Source organism: Ailuropoda melanoleuca, chromosome 15, assembly GCF_002007445.2.
Source record: "Ailuropoda melanoleuca isolate Jingjing chromosome 15, ASM200744v2, whole genome shotgun sequence".
Taxonomy (NCBI): domain Eukaryota; kingdom Metazoa; phylum Chordata; class Mammalia; order Carnivora; family Ursidae; genus Ailuropoda; species Ailuropoda melanoleuca.
The window spans coordinates 90,724,862-90,742,888 of NC_048232.1; the positions used below are offsets into that span (position 1 = coordinate 90,724,862).

An 18,027-nucleotide genomic window follows, 5' to 3' on the forward strand; every position below is an offset into this window, starting at 1 on the left:
GCGCAGCCACAAGGATGCGCAGCCACAAAGCCATGCCGCGTGGGGTCAACCTGGAACTGGGGCCTGGTGACCCTGGATGGCCTCCCTGGGTACCTGACCCCCTTGACCTCCAGGCGCTGCCATCACTTCTGCCTGTGCCTTTCCCTGCAGAGCTGGAGCGGGCCGACCGGGACAGGCGTGCGAGGCACCCGAGAAGAACTTGGCCAGGGCCCCTCCCTGTCCGCAACGGGCTGTGACCACTCAGAAAAACAAGACAAGATGCCGATTCCAGAGCACCCCTGGCCAAGGTCAGACTGGGGCCCAGCGCCTGCACAGAGGCATCCGGGAGGAAGGACAGCTGGCACGCGTGTTCCCAAAACGTGGCTCCAGGCTTCACTTGGCGACCAGGAGGCAGCACCGACAGCACCTGAGCCAGGTGCTCGGCAAGAACCACCCAAAGCTGTGCTCCCCGTGAGACGCGAGGGGTAAAGGTGAAAACGTGGGACTCCGTCTGAGAAAGGAGATCAGCTCCCTCGATCTCCCAGAGGACTGAGAGGACACGCATGTCCACGGTGACTAGTTCCACACACTGTTCATCCGTTACCCAGGAAACGTCACTGACACCTGCTAACTAGCAGGCAACGGACGAGCCCAACAAGAAGAGGCTGCTGGTGCCGGGACGGGCCCCCAAGTCCCCAGCCCTCCCCGACATCCTCGAGGTGGCCGGTGGCCAGTGGCCGGGGCACCAGCTTGTGCACTCACCGCCTCTCCGCCCCTCCCCGGCCCAAGGCTCCCTGTGCAGACAGGCGCTTCCTGCCAGCCAGCTGCAGCTCAGGGAGCCCGCCGGCCCTGCCCTGGACACCCTACAAGCACCTGCAATGACACCCAGGTTCTGGAGTCTGTGCAGAGATGGGCCCGTCAGCCATTCGTAAAGGGCAGGCATCCACACAGCACCTGAGCCCCTAGCCAAAACCGTGTCCACACCAACTTTTAGAAAACTTCAGAAAAAACAATTTTTTCAACACTAAACGTCAAGTCAGTGCACTACAAAACACAAAAGACAAGGTGGCCACGTGGAATAGGCCGGTGCCCTCCAGCACGGGAGCCCTGCTTTTCCCCAGAGCACGTGGGACCCTGTGCCGGGACCAAGGACTCCTTCTCTGCCCCCACAGGCACGACACCCCGAGCCAAGGGGCGCCCTGGACCAGATGCTCCCCCCTCACCGAGGCCTTCCTGGGGCACACCTGGGCCACATGGGGGGATGACCCACAGGGCCTCCTGAAACAGCCAGTCAACACTGTCAGAAGCAAAGCGCTCGAGAAAGCTTCCAGAAGCTGTGAGGTCTGCGGTGAACGGCTCGCACCTGCCAGGTGGGGAGAAGCTCCTGGCCCTCCCCCAGGTGGGCAAGGCCCACACCTGCCACACCCTCGCTGCTCCTTAAGGAACCTTCTGACTGGTGCCCGGCAAGAGGCAGAGAAGCAGGGTGGGCCGCACTCACTGCTGTCCGCCACGGGCCACGTGGGGTGGACACCAGTGCTCTGCCTGCCACCACCCAGGCTGCTGCCCGGCTCCCCAGCATGACGGGCCAGGGCGTGACGCGGGGCCGGCTTCAGAAGCCGGTGGGCACAGCGACCGCGCTCGGCCTCTTGAAGGGCTGGGGGCCACCCTTTGTTTATACATTTTTATTTATACTATTGGCAATAGAATTGCATTTTTTGTGTGCATTTTTCAATCTTTTCATAAACACACAGCAAGTAAGATCCCAACCACCCTGCTTTTCCTAGACCGGCTCCTCGAAGCGCAGCGGTGGCGGCAGGGGAGGTTCCCACGGGACGCCTCCAGGCCCCACGGGCAGGACTCCCGCACGTGCAGCAGGCATTCGGCACGGTGAGCAGAGACAGAGCCGTCCTGCTCGCTCAGGACTCCCTGGGGGCCGGCCGGCAGGAAGGGAGACACAAGTAAGAGAAGGGAGACCAGGTAGAAACCCAGGAACAAGACGCCGACAAGCAAGGGGAGGCAGCAGTGTTGACGCATCTTCCAGCTGTGCCGCGTACCCCGCGCCCGACCTGGAACCCCTGGTCCTTCCAGGCCAGTTCTGGGCCTGCTGAAGGCGGGATCGGAATCTCTGTCCACGTAAGTCATCTGTGGGTGCCGCAGGCTCTCTGCGCCACCTGGCTCTAAAGCCGCCCTCGGCATCGTTCACACCTACCCACGGGGTTGGGATGGGCTGAGGAGGTGTCCCTGCCAGCGGCGGCCAGCTCGAGGAGGGGCACCGGGCAGCTCTCCGGCACCTGCGCCGGTCCTCGCGGGGGCATCTGGCTCTGACTTACAGAAGGGGGTGGGCAGGGTGGGGCCCGTGTCCTCCACGTGCTGGCGTTTGTGTTTTGTTTGGAAGACGGCTGAACGGATGCAGTGATCTTTCTGCACTCCAGAACCACCGCTGAGCAAGGCTCCAGTCCGAGGTGAGTAAGAGAGAACAGTTAGCGTCCAAAGAGTGAGCTACCCAGCATGTTAGTAGTTAAAGTGAGAACCTGGAAAACAGCGAAAAAGCCATTTAGTCTGACTGGGGGCACCGCCAGACCAGCCTCCGCCATGAGCAGCCTGAGGACGAGCGCGACTCCCTCTCTTTCTCTCTTGTGCGTCTCTGTCTCTCTGTGTCTGTCTCTATCCCTGTGTCTCTTTTTCTGTCCCCGTCTCTGTGTCTCTGTCTGTGTCTGTCTCTGTCTCTGTGTCTGTGTCTGTCTCTGGCATTGCGTCTCTATGTCTCTCTGTGTCTGTCTCTCTCTCTCTACATCTCTGTGTCTGTGTCTGTCTCTGGCATTGCGTCTCTATGGCTCTCTGTGTCTCTCGTACACACACATGCCACGTGATGCGCACACAGCAGGAGTCTCAGGAGCAGAGACCGGGAGCAGGGAAGTTCCGGCCCAGCTGTTTGTTATGGGAAACAGATGAGCGTCGCGGAAGGAGGAAGCGAGAAGACAGCGCGCAGGCTCCAGGTGGCGTGACACCAGGAAGAGCAGGGTCAGGGGCTCTAAGTCTGGCCCACCGGCGCTTCCCACGACTCGAGAGCAGGGAGGGCCCCCAGGGGCCGAGCGTCTCCAAGTGAACGGGTCTGTTTCCGCTCTAAATGGGGAATCTTGCAGCGTGCTGTGGGACGCCAGAAAACCCCCTACAAGGCAGAGCACACGGATGAATCTTTGGAAAAAGCAGAGGGTTCAGGATAGTTCAAGTCCTCAGACGGCGAAGACCGCCCCTCGGAGCGGGCGATCCAGGGCGTGCAGAGCGCACCAGGAAGCTGAGCAGAGGTGGAGCCAGCAATGGTGCCGGGTGGGCAGCAGGAGGCGGCGCGGCCCTCTGCCTGCGTGCTGAGCAGATCGTAGGGCTACTAAGACTCCCGGGCCGCTCAGGACAGCGTTAGGACTCATCACGCGTCCACTGTATCTACTGCCACTCTGGAACAAGAAAGCAAACACCCCCATGTCAGTCAGGTCACAGGGAGCACACGTTCCTCCAGACGCACACCGCGGCCCGCTCAGAAGCTCCTGCAGGACTGCCGTCAGCACCAGACACTTGCAAGACCCTCCACTCGGCTGCACACAGGTGGGAGGAAGGGGACATTTCCTACAAGGACGAGGGTGCCCGAGGCCCCCGAAAGCGTGGCCACCAGGCTGGTGGTGGAGCCTCACCGATGGTGGGAGGCCCAGCGGTGGCATCGGCTACAGCAGGACCCGCCTGGCCGGGTGAGGGCCACCGTGGGGCCCCACGGACCCATCCTCCGACACCAGGTTTGCGGTACACCAGGGCTGCAGGGGCCCCCGGCCGGCGCCACCCTGCACCTGGGCCACGGTCGAAGGCTCTGGCGTGGGGCCTGGAGCCTTGAACGATGTCCGAGCAGCTATGCCCCGGTGCCCACGGCACGACACGCTCTGGCTCACCTCCTCGTGCGGGGAAAGGACCTCAACACACGCGCACCACACGCGGAAGGAGCCTTTCCCTAAGCCTGGCTGGGACAGGCCGCGTGCGGTCTCGGAGACTCGCGAGCGCTGCACTGAACGCCGTCTACGGCCTAGGAATCCCCCGTGCAGCTTCACGTTACTCGGACACACAAACAAGGCTTTAACCCGACAAAACTAAGCACGAGAACAGAGGATTTCCATAAAATTAAAGTGAATGTTCCACACGTTAAAATAAAATTCCTAAGAAGTGATCCGGGCAACAAAAGGACGCGCGTGCTAGCAGCGGCGGAGGGGGGAGCACACCCCAGCGTGAAGGCTGGGGCGGCGCGTGCGGTCCCCCCACCTCACCCGCCCAGCCGCCCGACGAAACGCGCTTCCGTGTGTCGACGTGACAGGCGGCCCCGCATCACCGACGCCGCCCCCGGCCTCTGTCCCCAGCAAGAACCCAGAGGACACGCACGTCGGATCGCGCGGCCAGGAGGAGGCGTCAGAGGCACAGCCATGGCCGGACAGACGCAGGAACGAGCAACAGTCGTGCTAGCGTGGCGGTCCGGCCTCCTCAGCTCTCAGCCGGGAGCCCCGCACGGTGCGATCCCCGCACAAGGCTGCTGCTGCCCCGACGCCCGCCCGGAGCCTCCCGGCAAAGCAAAGAACTCGAGGACAGAAGCCCGGCGCCGAACGACCGACAAGCTCTCGTGTTCCTGCGGCAGCTCGCGGACAGGACACCGCCTCGGGACAGCGAGGGAACGTCACAGCGCTCTTTGGTCAACTGTGCCACGCGGCACCGCAGCCCGGGGGCAGGCCCCCTCCGAGCCCCGGGCCCGCGCCATCGGACGGGCTCCCAGAGCCAGACGCGGCCGCCCACGCGCCCCCCACGTGCCGACACACAGCGTGCACGACACGACCCCGCCAGGCCCCCCCGGCCCCCTGCGATGGCGCCACCTCCAAAGGAACGCCGCGGCGGCCCTCGGACCATCCCCCGCGAACCGCGGCTGGGGCCCCCGCCCAGCAGCTCCGCCGACACCCCTGGAGGAGAGAACACGGCGCTCCGTGGCATTTACCTGTGTCCAGGCGCTTTCCCGGGGACCCCGCCTCCACCTCAGAGTCGCCGCAGGTGCTCCGCGACCTTTTTCTTGGCTGCAGAAGAGTCTCCAACCTCGGAAGGACTACAGACAAAAAGGTTTTGGTCCCTAGCTGAGGAGAAGTTGGCTGGGTTTCAGTGTTCTTGGCAGACTTTGGGGGGCTTACACTTTTCGATTTGCAGAAGAGAACAGAAGTGCGTCTGTTTACATCGCTTGCTGGCTCCGCCACCGCGGAGGCCGCCGCCGCCGGCGCATCGCCACTACTGGCGAGGGTGGGCTCTGCAGGGTGTCCGATTACCAGTGCGCTCTGAGTGCAAGTGCTATGTGATTCATTATCAAATGTGACTCTTTTGAATAGTTTACTCTGCTCGGGGTTGAGTTCTACTGGTTTGAGGGTTGGTGGTTCTGAATTAGTCTCCGAGTTTGAAGGAAGAGGTAATGCATCTGATGGTTCAAGTTTAGGGGGAGATTTATCTCCTGAAAAAATTATAAATAAAGTGATTTTTGAAAACTGATAATTATAAAATCTATTATAAAACTTACTATAAATGTGAAGTCCACCAAAATACTAATTCAATTAAGGAAACAAAGCATCACACATACTGTCTGCAAGCAGGGAGGGGCCGCAGCGGCCCGTGCCCGGGGCCGTCGGGTGACACTGTGTGCACTTCCCTAACACCGAAGACGGCGGTGGCCTGGCGCCCGGGCTCCAGGGGCACAGGCGTACGAGTTACTCTCTGAAAACGACCGTCGCGGATTCCCTCCACGTACGCCAGTACTAACACATCATTTGAGTTCATGACAATTTCCACAATCAACCGTTCACTTACCTTGAGGAAGAAAAATATTTCCCACAACTAGGGGGGCTAACCGGGCATTCCCGCACAGTCCTGACCTGGGCCACACGGTCAGCAAGCAAGACACGAGCATGTAAATCTGACCTCTGACCAGGGTGTTCTCTCTAGGTTGATGAGAAGGCCCATCTGATGAGTGGCGGGTGGCTGGGAACGACTCACAGGAGCGGGAAAACCTCCCACTTGGTTCTCCACTACCGTCTACGCCATACTCTGAAAAGTTATTTAATGTAGATTCTCTTTCTCGAATCTGACTTCAAAAATAAAAAGTCTTTGGAAGAAAATTATCTTTGCCTCATTGAAAAGGCTTCTTAAAACTATTAACATAAAAACACGAAGTCTGAAGACCCAACGGAACACAGCTTTATCCCAGTGCCCAGGCCAGCCAGGTGAGGGTGCAGCCCTCTGGGACAGGCCACCGCTCTGGGCAACAAGACGTGTGATATAAAACCAAGACTAACAATTTAAATGACCCTAAGTGATATATATCCTCATTTAAGTACACTTTTTATTTTATTAAACTTTCAAACTGCCCCCAAACCATTGTAAAAATACAGAAGAAGGTACTATTTTAAATCTGGTCATTTTGAAAGCAGAAAGCTGCACAGCTCCTGGGTCCCACTCATGTCTCAGGGCAAACATCCTGAGAATTCTCCCTAAGGAACAGGAGAAGGAGCCAAGCAAGGCTCGCTGGAGCGGTGGGGGCTCTGCTCATCCCAGACACAGCCCTGCTTGGCGACGCCCCTCGAAGCTGGACACAGCACGTCACAGGGGACCCAAACCCCAAGGGAGCATTTCCTCAGCAGAAGGCTGAGTGAGAGTCCATGGCAGATGGGACACAAGTCCTCTCGTGTGTCCCCCCGCCACGGCTGCACCACTGCCCGAGTGGACTGTCGGGTGTCCGTGACGTGGAAACCCTGAACCACGAACCACACTGACTGACACGGGGCAGAGTTCTTCCTGCCTGTCCCTTCAAGTCCCTAACAGATTTAGGAATTTAACATTCACAACCACCCAGAGAGACTGAGCAGCTGGGAACTGGAGAGCACAGAGAGCTGCTGCTGCTGCTGCTGCTGCTGCTGCTGGAAAGCTTTCCCAAGAACCCCGAGGCCAGGCAGGCACTCACCCCCGCGGCCCATGCAAACTCACGAAAGGAACCACTGCTGCCCCTTCCCTGACCACGCACCTCAGTTCACCACCTGCCCCTTGTCCCCGCCTCTGGCCTCTCCCTCAGGCCCCCACGCCGGGCCCCCATCCTGACCACTGCACCAGGAGTCCTGCCCCAATCCCTGTGGCCAGCATGGGGCCACGGTCACGGCCACGGCCAGCGGCCCGCCTCCATCTTAGCCAGGTGGGCCTCAGCAACAGCAGGGAGCGGCCACCAGAGCCTGAGGGAGCAACTCCCTCCCCAGTCTCTCCTGAGCCCCCCCTCACGTGCCCTGTCCGTGATCCCACCGCAGACCCTGTCCTGTGCCCGCTGAGCCTGCCCATCCCTGCCTGGGCGGCAGGCTGCCAAGGCGCCCACATCGCTGGCCAGGGACACAAGGCCCTGGGCCACCGAGGCCCGCACACCTTCTCCTGCATCTCATGCTCAGCCCACAGAGGGCCTTCTCCTGCCCTCACACCCTCACCAGACACAAAGGTGAAGATGTCATCAGAGGGGCCTCTCTACCCTTCCTTCTACCCGAAGGTGGCCTGGGGCACAGCCACAAACGCTCTGCCTGCCCATCGTCCCTGCTCTGCGGTCAGTCTGGGCAGCTCACTGAAGCATTTCTGAGGCACGAGAGGGCGGGTGGATGGGGGCCAGCCGTCAAGGGCTACTAGGCGACCAGGTGCAAACCACTGCCACCACCAGCTGCCACACCATGGGGGCTGCTGAAGCCCTGGGCCTCACTCCCCTCACCCATAAGAAAAGAGCACCTGTGCCTGGTGAGCCCCATAGCTGCACCACTGTGCCCGTCAGCCAGCACCCCCCTCCTGCCCAGCCCCTCCGGGCAGGCGTGTCCAGTCAGGACCCTGAGCCGACAGCACACTGGAAATTAATACACAAATGTGAACGTCACTTGTGAAAAGTCACTGGCTTTTAACTATTATGTCGTTTAACTGCACATAAGAATAGAATAAACTCCATTTTACTTAGATTTGTAAACATAAACATCAAAGTCCAAAACTTCACTCCCTCGTAAGAGCCACACGGCTCCCCGTTCAGGATCTGAAACTAGCTCCTCTGGAAAATCCAAAGAGGCAGCTCCGTCTGCAGGTCAGCCACTCACCAACGACACCAAATGCGTCCACATCAAAGCCACAGAAAACTTGGGCAGGCTCCAGTGTGAGGCACTGGCCTCCCGTGACCCCGGACTGCACACTGTCTTACCACTACCCCTGCCTCGGACTTCCTCTCACAATCCTCGAGGGACAAAACACCACCTCTGCACACTGCAGACCAGGGAGACCTCTTACAAACATGAAACACGACAGGGTCCTCTCCCACTGCAGCAGGACCCGCCAAACCACAGCCCCGCACACCATGAGGACTCTCGGCTGCACTCGACTGGAGCAGGCCTGAGGGACCCTGAGGGGAAAGAGAACACGAGGCCAGAGCTCCAAGCACGACCTAAATCCCAGCGACTGGAAGGGAAAGGCCTGGCCGGCGACTGGGTGACGGCACCCTGCGCCCTGCTGGTCCACAGCTTGCCGTTCTCCCAAAGCCACCTGTCTTCACGACTCTGCACCCAGTCAGTCAACCAGGACCAAACTCCGGGCAGAAGCAGAGACTAAGCTGAGAGCGCCAGCAGACGGGGACCACACGCACCAGGCACCTGTGGCCGTGACTGGGCTACCCAGCCCCGCACACCAGCCTGGAGAACCACCAGAGCGCCGCAGACGGAGCCAAGGCAGGAGCGCCGGCCCCAGACACAAGGGCGCAAGGAAGGGCCCCCATCAGAGCAATGGCCCCGCGGCCTCCCTTTAGAGGAGGCACCTCAGCGGGCCCGACCCAATCGTAAGCCCTATTCACTTACAATGGAGACAACGTGCTGAGGGGTAAGGATCACGTTGCAGCCATGCGTCCTCATCTTTCAGAAGATTCTCAGCCCTTGTCCCACGAGAATGGCCACGAGCTCCCCTTTCTACGCTAGCTCCTAGCTGTCTCCGCCAACCTTCATGGGATGACACCCCACCCCCCGTGTGGAGGTCCCACTGCTGCCTCAGGGCCTCCCCTGCACCACTCCCACCAGCCACCAGTGAAGGGCTCTCTCCACGTGGATTCCAGGCCATCTTTTGTCAGGTCTTCCTACTGTCTTCCTTCAAAATGACCCCAGCACCTCAGAGCAGTAAACCTGGGCTGGAATGGGGGGGGGCGCTTGCCTGACGGGGGACCTGAGCTGTGCAGGAAGATGGCTGGAACGACTGGGGAAGACACTGCGTCCAGACAGCCGATGGCAGCGAATGACTGGTTCACAAGCTTTCCCCAAACTCACTCTTTTTGGACCAAATAACATATCAAGAGTGGATTTTCCACGAAGAGAAAAAGATCAGCTCAGCCAGAGTGACAGCGCAGGCAGCGGGAGGGGACTGGACAGGACGAAAGTGTACATCCGACTCCAGGCCTAACAGCTGGGGCCACCTGGACTCCAAGGACCATGAGGGTGCAAAGAGGGGGCAGCCAGCACCAAAGCTTGTAAGAGCAGGTGCTCTTTAGAACGGAACTGTCCTGGGGAGCCTGGATGGCTCAGTCGGTTGAGCGTCTGACTCTTGACTTCGGCTCAGGTCTGGATCACAGGGTTATGGAATCGAGCCCCATGTCGGGCTCCGCGCTGGGCATGGAGCCTGCTTGAGATTCTCTCCCTCCCTCTCTCAGAAAAAACCAAAACACCAGAAGCCTCTCCTCTCTTCCTATCACCCAAAAGGGAGGTTCTAGAATCTGCACCTCACACTAGGGGAGCCTAGTCAGAGATGCCGTGAACTGAAACAAAGCAGGTACAGAACGAGGGAAAGCTGCCTGAACAATTCTGAGCTGTATACACAAGAGGTCACCTCCCAGGAGAAAGAAAGGCTCGAGGGCTGTAGCTCTCGTCTCCGGCAGCTGCCTCGTGCAGCAGGATCAACGGGAGCAGTGACACGGGAGGACCGTGTTAGGTTCCGAGGGACCAAAGGTCACCCATGACCCCTCCAGGGACCGGCTGCACCGCAGAGCACCCGCACGGGCACACAGCGGGGCCAGCCCACGGACACGGACGCCCACGGCACAGGTTACTGCTCTTGCTGCTGTGCCGTGGACATGCCGAGAAGACGCTCCAGACGGCGAGGCGGACTGCCCGCGGTGTGGCGGTGGGGGGTCCTCCCACGCCTCTCGCTTCTGCCAAACTAGAACGCGTGGACCCTCTGCTAACATTGAGAGAGCGCGGAGGGGCGGGGACCGTCTTTTACCAGGTTCTCTGTGCTCCAACGACTGGGCTACCGTGCTCCCCTGACAGTCCGTGTCCCGAGCACAAGGCCCACTACCTGCGGTTTCCGCTAGCACTGGGCTTCCTGGGGTTCCCGCAGGGTGGCTGGGTTTCCTCTCCTCGTTGACTCCCTATGCACAGAAACGTGCCCGATGCCCAGCTCTTCTCCCAGGCATGTGCCCCAGGAAAGGTCGCCAGCTCTCATCGCTGTGTGTGACGTGTCGGGAGGCCCAGGAGGCAGCTCCATGTCAGATCCCTGTTCCCTGGTGACAGTCTGTACATCACCTGTCACCCTTCAGACATCACAGAGGAGCATTCAAGTGATGGTGGCATCATGGCCCTTTCGAGAGCTGATGTGACCCACAAAAACCATCCCTCCTGTCATATAAGCCACGTCTACTCTACAACCACTCTGGATGGTGTACAACGCCTAAACCACGCTTTTTAAACAGTGTTTCGAGAACGACTTAAGAAAAAAAAGTCTTCTTCCGTGTCGTAAGCTTTGTGACTACTGAAGTGCCGACATGCGGCACGGACGGCACCAACTGTGACAGGCAACCAAAGCCCGGGAGGGGCTCTAGGGAGTCAGTGAAGACCAACACTCAGCACGTGCTTACCTTCCTCCCCCGTCTCCAGCCCCAGCTGAGCACCTTCCTCTTCAAAGCTTCCAATACCTGATTCCACAGGCGGGGGCTGGCTGTGCTGCTGGCTCAGTTTGTTCCGAAGGACAGCAATCTCCTTCTTCAGGAGCTTGGCACGCTTGCTCCGAGACCCGCTGGACTTCATGGCGCACGTGAGGTCTAGCTTGTCCAGCAGCTCCCGCAGCTGCTCCTCCAGGACCATGTGGGCCCTGTTGGCCGGGTTCAGCAGCCTGTCCACTGAAGTCAAAGGACACTCGGTCAGTCATCCACCACGGTGCCCCCAACACACCCTCAACTGGCATCGGCCCCACCTGCGGGAGCCCCAAATGCCCTCCACGCTCCCTCCAAACCCACAATGGGCCACTGCCAGAAGGAGACACGCTTTCCACCCAGGGGCGTCAGGACGCTCCTGGAGGCAAGTTTCTACGTCCCCGGAGGGCTGGCCAGGCGCACGGGGACACAGTGCACGGAAGCAGGGCTAGCGCCTCTCCTGGTGTGCACCCAAACCAAGCCCTGGAGTGAAGACCAGCAGCTGGGCCGGAAGAAGGCACAACGGGATGAACCCCAAGAGAGGTGCGCTCCACTGACCACATGCATGGGGCCACCCGTGCAGACAGGGGCAAGGGTGCAACCTGGCTGGGGCTCATGTCTGAGCTGGTCTTCAGACCCAGGCTGCTGTGGGGCTTTCCTAAAACCGGGCCACACAGCGCACAGATCGTTCCCAGTTTCAGGCATATTTACTATCAACATCCCTAAGCAACTTGAACTTCACCAAAACAACAAAATTTATAAAACACAAATTACCTGAAATTAGCAAAAGATGGCTAAGAAAGAAACAGCTCTTTCGAACTAAGAGGGGAGGGAGGGTGGGAGGAGACAGAAGCCAAGCACAGCTGCAAGGGGCACCTTCCTCCACAGACAAACTTTAGTTTACCAGAAGCATCTGAGCTTTCACAAAGGAACGAGACATTAGTATTGCAAAATAAAAATGCCTAAAACCTAACGGCCTCGCTTGTACCCATACCATCTCTGACAAAATTTCACAAATAACAGCCTCAAAAATGTTCACATAAACAAAAATCGTGTCATTTGAAGGCCTCCCAAAAATGGCCTCATCAGATCTTCACCCTTTAAGCAGACGAGTGACACCCACCCAGCGGCAGCCCATGGGCCCCGGCACACCGTGAAGGCGGCTGGTGCTCACACAGACTGAACGGGGAGGCAGGGAGGCGCGTCCACGGCCAGGGACGCGTGCTCACTAGCTCCACCACCTCCCTGCACAAATACGGAAAAAACTGAAGACTTCTCATCGAGTTTATCCCTAGTGAAAACGTGGGTGCGGAACTTTACTGAGGAAAACTCCATGGGGACCACTATGCCCATGTCCTCAAAGCCTGCAAGCCCCTTCCTGTTCCAGGGAGGTCACACGGTGGCCAGGGCATCGTGACCCGGGCAAGGTCCAGGGAAGGCAGCCCCCACCCGTCTCCAAGGATACGAACAAGCAAACAGACCACTGCGCCCCATCTTAGAGGCCCATGGCGGCGCGAGGATGACTGGAGGCCAGAGTCTGGGGGGGGGGGGCTGGCCACTCCTGAGGCCTCCCCTCAGCCACAAGACGTCGTCGGAAGTGGATTAAGACCCACCCGGGGTTCAGCCCCCAACCAAACTGCTTCCTGGTCTGTATCATTCAGACGCAGGCTGCTCCCTACGGGGCCACGGGCCACGTGTCTCTCTCTAAAGGGCCCCGAAACACACGTGTTCTGACAGAAATGTGGTAGGGGTATAAAATACACACTGCGTGACAAAGAAAAATGAAAAAACAATGGAAAATATGCTCCGTAATTTTTATGGTGATTATGTGTTAAAACCACAATACGTTAGGAGCGCTGAGTTAAAAACACGTCTTTAAATTCCTTTCCTTTCTCCAAGAGACTACTGGAAAACGTACGGTCACACATGCGGCTCGCGTTCTAGTCCCACTGGGCCGTGAGGACGCGGTCTGCGGGCAAGAGCGTGCTCCCACCGGGGCCTGAGCTCGGGGGCTGGTGCTTACCGTCATCCCAGGAGAAAGGCCGCCGGGGGGCCGCGGCAGGCCGCTCAGGCAGGTGCATCCCCGAGGCCGCCTCGAAGCCGATGCTGTCCGCCTGGCGCCTGGCCTGCCTCAGAACAACACCGCCCTGATCGCGCAGCCTCACGGCGGCTCTATAGAACACCGTGTCCTTGGCGTTGTACTTCATGCAGTTATCTACAATGAGATTAAAATCCTCCTCAAACTCAGTGAGGTGTCTATACCCTTGAGCTTCTAACCGTTTCCTCATTGTGGCAAAGTCCATGGGATGTTTAATGTGATCCAAATAATCTGGTACCTAATTTCAGGGAGAAAAATAAGCATTTACAAACAAAGAAGGACTCTTATTCGTTCTACACAACCCCGTACACCCGCTACTTAACGTACAAGACACGCACACGCACGGCACCGGGGCCTCTCACACAGCAGACGGTGCTGCGCGGAGACGCGCCCCACGCACACCCACCTCCCGCAGGGCCCCTCTGACTCAACTCCCCAGACTGAACAGCCACCGGTGCGCTCCTGTGCCTAGCCAACAGCCACTACGTAAGGGGCAGAGTGAGCCCCGTCCCGCGCAGGCCCGGCGTGTGAACACCCACCTCCTTCAGGCTCACCGGCTGGGCAAATATCCGAGCCGGGTCCTTCTCCTGCAGCTGGTCGAGGACGGAGCGCAGCAGCACCGTGAGCGGGGTCAGCCGCAGCTCCAGGGCCATCTGCTCCACCTTCACCTGCGGAACACGGCGCCCGGCTGTGATGTCCGCCTTCCTGCCCTCCTGCCTCCCGCGGCCCCTCGCGGTGCCCGCTTCGAATGCCCTGGCACACTCCGTCTCAGCTGCCGCCCACCGCCGCCCAGCGCCTTTCACCAGGCCCGTGACACGTGGCGCCCCCGAACACCCACTGCGCGCCGGCCTCGCTCCCCGCTCCCCCGGCCCGATGCCATCCCAGACACAGCACGGCCCGCCACGCGGGCCCCGGGGGCTGCTCCGAGGGGCGCGGGGCCTCACCTGCTCCCGCTTGAGCTTCTCCCGCTTGCGCAGCAGCTCGATCAGCAGGCGCGCGCGCTCCAGGTCGTGCCGCAGCCGCTGCCAGTACTTCAGCTTCTCTTTGGCAGCTTGAATCTCCTCGTCGTTTTCTCTCTGAGGAAATGAAGCCGAAGTCAGCCGCACCGCCGCTCGCAGGGCAACCCGGGCCCCGGAACACGGCCGCCCGCAGAGGCCCAGCCTCCCCACAGGCAGCCGGGGCGCCCACCAGCAGGGCCACGAGCCCCGAGCAGACGTCCACGCGCACAGACGCGCCCCACACGGCAGGCGCGGGTCACTGCGGACACCAAGAGCCGGCCGGACCTGCGCCGCGCACGAGCTCAGGGCGGCGTCTCGGGCCCGCACAGGAGGAGCTGAGGGGAGCGGGGCACCGTCGGGGCCGCGGCCGCCCCGGCCTGGACACGGGGCACGGACGAGCGGCCCGGGGAGCACACCCGAGGGGCACGCCCACACCCAGCGGCTGGGAAATCAGCCCGCGTGGGGTCCCCACTTGAGCGCCGCCTCCTTCCTCGGCAAAACACACGTGCCACTGACCTCAACAGAGCCCTCGACTGACCCATTTCCATTCCGGCGTTTTCAAAAATAAACATGCCGTACCCAGAGAGCAAGGAGATGGCAGGCAGTGGAGAGCAGACAGATGGCGGCCCCGCCCGCTGCACCTCGGATCACGAGGCAGGAGTTGCGCTCTGGCCGTGCCGGAGACACCAGAGAGCAGCCAGACCGAAACACAAGCCCCACAGCAGCCGAGGACGTCCCCACGCGACGGCCAGAGACCTTCCCAGCACAGGGCGACGCTCGGCCTCCAGGAAATCTCCACCCAAGGCCCTCCATGCTCCCATCCATGCGTCCCTCGCTGCCCGGACCTGCCCCAGGACCAGGTTGGCCATTCCCCAGGCCCCCATGCGGTCCCACTGACCTCACTCGCAGCCCCACACTTCCCTTCCTGTCCCTTAAGGTCTGTCCAGGCCCAGGAGTCACCGTCTACTCCTGCGGCTGCTGCCTGTCCTCAGCTCCAGACCCCGCGTGCTGGCGCGGCATATGGACGGCCCCACAAAGGCCATATGCCGGGAGCTGAGCACCCCTCTGGGTCTGCGCAGCAGCGGAAGACCCCCCTCTGCCCAACCACAGCTCCCGGGGCAGAGCCAGTGCAGATGGCGGAGGAAGCAGCAGTTGGGGTGCTCTCCCCCCACCCCTAAACCCCAGTTACGCTAAGACGCTCACGTCTGAACCCCTGCGGTCTTCCAGCACATGGCCGGGGCCCCTGATCACAGCGGCCCAGAATGTCCACTGCACGTGCACGCACATGACACCGTGGACCGAGAGAACGTCCCCAGCTCTGGTGGCTTTACCTCACCGCTCTGCAGACACACACCTACGGCCTCGGGCAAGTCACTCACCGATGGATTCGGGGACATACTCCACAGGCATCAGACCCCCTTCTCTCTGTCTGGAAGCCTCTGCCCCTCAGGTTTCCAGCCCGCCGCACCCAGACGGCTGAAACGGCGCACCCGCCAGGCAGGGCCCCACCCCCGGGCACCCCTCATTCTGTCTCAATGCTGAGCACCTGGCAGGTGACAACTGCCAAGATTCGACCCTGAGGCCACACGGGGCTGTGACATGGTGTCCTCACTTCAGGGTCTGCGGGCAGAGAGTCACGGTGAGGCTGCCAAGACCCTCCCCGCTATCAAAGGGCCGGGAAGGCTGGGCCAGGGCCTCCTCTCCAGGCCTATCCCGCTCCGCCAGCGCCAATCACAGAGCTTGTTTTAACGTTATTTAAGTCTCAGGCATTGGGGCGCCTGGCTGGCTCAGTCAGTGGAGCGTGCCACTGCTGATCTGAGCGTCATGAGTTCGAGCCCCACAGTGGCCGTGGAGCCTACTTACAAATCGTCAAAATCTCAGGCACTAAGTAGGACTTAACAGCGACATCAGCTGTATAAACGTGACCAATAAATACATTAAAAAGTAGATTTAGCAAACCAAATTCCCCAAAAGCATCTGAAAATCCCCTTGTCTGTTGGTCTGAATAGACACTCCGAAAACATTGACCAAGAGGACATGGAGCCTGGCGATCCCACAAAGCAGAAGGAACGCGGTGGGTGGCCCCCTGCCACGCTGCCCACGTTGCTCACGGTCCTAGCTGGGAGACAGCGTACACGGCCGCCCTCCGCGGCCCCCAAACACGACGCCTGCTGGACAGGACCCAGCCCTGACGTGCAGGCTTCAGCAGGTCCATCCACACAAAAGCACCTGAGTTTCCTGACTCTGCTGTCCAATGAGTCTGATTTCCGGGAAGACAACGTGAAGTAGGAGAAAAGCAAAGCGGTTTCTGGTACTGAAAAGCTATCAGGAAAGAGAATTTTAGAACCCCATGTTTACCACCTTCCTGAAGAACGGGAGGGTACTGGAAGGAGGGGACAGGGCAGGCCAGGCCCAAGAGGTGAGGACCCCAGCACAACCACCCGAGTCCCAGGACGCTACCAAGGACTTAAGATCCCTGAGGCAGCACTCCCTGCCCCTGCAGCACGACGGACAGAGGGAACCAGCCCCACTGCGGAACCTCACGCCCACAGCAGCTGGGTGGAAGGCCTCAAGCTCAGCCCCGGCACAGCAGGTGACCGCGAGGTCCCAAAGAGAGGAGGCCGAGACGCCATCAGAGAGAAGCCTCGCACTGAGCCAGAGATATGATATGCTGGCTCCAGGGCACGCAGGACAGGACACACAGGAGCTCTGCCCTCCACCTGCCCCCAGCACTTGCCCACTGACCCTCATCCCAACCAGCGTCTGAGGATGGTGGAGGACAGGCTCTGGAGACGGGGCCATGAAGGCCCCAGGAAGGTGCCCACAGGGGCCCCGTGCTCCAGGCCAGACCAGAAGAGCAGAGGCAACTCCTCCAAGACCACTGTGTAAGGCAGCGTCCAGCAGTGCCAACCTGAGGGCCCGGCACCCGAGGCGCCTTGCCTGCCTGGACGTGGGGGACCTCGCTCTTGGACCAGCTGGTCCCATCTGTCTATCTCCCCACTGCAAGGTCAGCCATGGGAGGGAAGGACTGCACCTGACCTCTTCCACAGCCTGGCCCAGAGTGGGCACCCAGAAATACAGACAAACGAGTCCAGTTAAACCCTAACATCAAGTATGCCCCAATTTTCAAAAACACATGAATATTACACTAAGCCCTAAATGTTCCACATGGAACGTTACTGTTTTGGACCCCGCAAAGTCATCAGCCCCTACAGGGTAGAGCAGGAAAGGACAGTCTGGGTGCAATCCTTCCACAGGGCGACTCCAGGGCGCCTATGCAGGCTGCCCAGGGGGCTTCCAACAACCACATCACTAACTCACCCCACAGGAATTCACCCTGCAGGTCACCCCAGGTGCACTCCAGGACCCACATTCAAGCTGTGCAGACAGACTCAAGCCTAGGCAGTCCCTCCTGCCAAGGACACAAACACTCCCACAGCTCATGTTCCTGTCCCTACACATGTATTTCACACGTGGCAGCCCCAGGCGGGTCACTCCCACTGGCCCACGTGTCCCACGGGCACAAACACCAACGCCATCCCCAAAGGGGAGAAGGGACGAACAGGCAGCTCATCACTGAAGCAGACATCGCTAAGAGAGACCTCCAGTGTGATGTGGGTTAGCAGGGATTCTGAAGGCCCAGGCCCAAGCGTGTGCAGGCTGCGCATGGCCCCCAGGGAGGGCGGCAGGTGCACCACACAAGGGACGCATCCACGCCAGCCCACAGCCCGGCGCACCTCGGGACACTGGAGCAGCCTGGCCACACGGGTGAGTGCATCCAGCGTCACCAGGACCCCAGATTAAGCGGGCCCCTTCAGTACACTGGAACACGCCACCCAGCAGCCCCTGGCCCAGCAACCCTGGACGTCCGTGGAAGTGACTCAGACAGTGCTGAGGGCACCAGGCACTGGCCTGGACCACCGGGGGGGGGGGGGGGGGGGCCC

General features: G+C 60.2%; 1 protein-coding gene across 7 annotated transcripts in view; it reads right to left on the reverse strand.

The window, feature by feature from the left end:
* BRD1 (bromodomain containing 1) overlaps nt 1-18,027 on the reverse strand; it is a 41,643-nt gene that overhangs the window by 5,435 nt on the left and 18,181 nt on the right. Inside the window, exons 4-10 of one of the 7 annotated variants that reach the window (XM_034643977.1) lie at nt 14,030-14,161; nt 13,625-13,753; nt 13,011-13,323; nt 10,934-11,194; nt 5,184-5,494; nt 4,997-5,101; nt 2,741-3,431 (exon numbers count right to left, since the gene is read on the reverse strand). In XM_034643977.1, coding sequence (XP_034499868.1) covers nt 3,213-3,431; nt 4,997-5,101; nt 5,184-5,494; nt 10,934-11,194; nt 13,011-13,323; nt 13,625-13,753; nt 14,030-14,161 — 1,470 coding nt within the window. In that variant the 3' untranslated portion in view covers nt 2,741-3,212. Of the gene's footprint in view, nt 1-2,740; nt 3,432-4,996; nt 5,495-10,933; nt 11,195-13,010; nt 13,324-13,624; nt 13,754-14,029; nt 14,162-18,027 lie in introns of those variants that run through there. The other 6 variants (XR_004620783.1, XM_034643978.1, XM_034643973.1 and 3 more) reach the window with 6 other exon arrangements.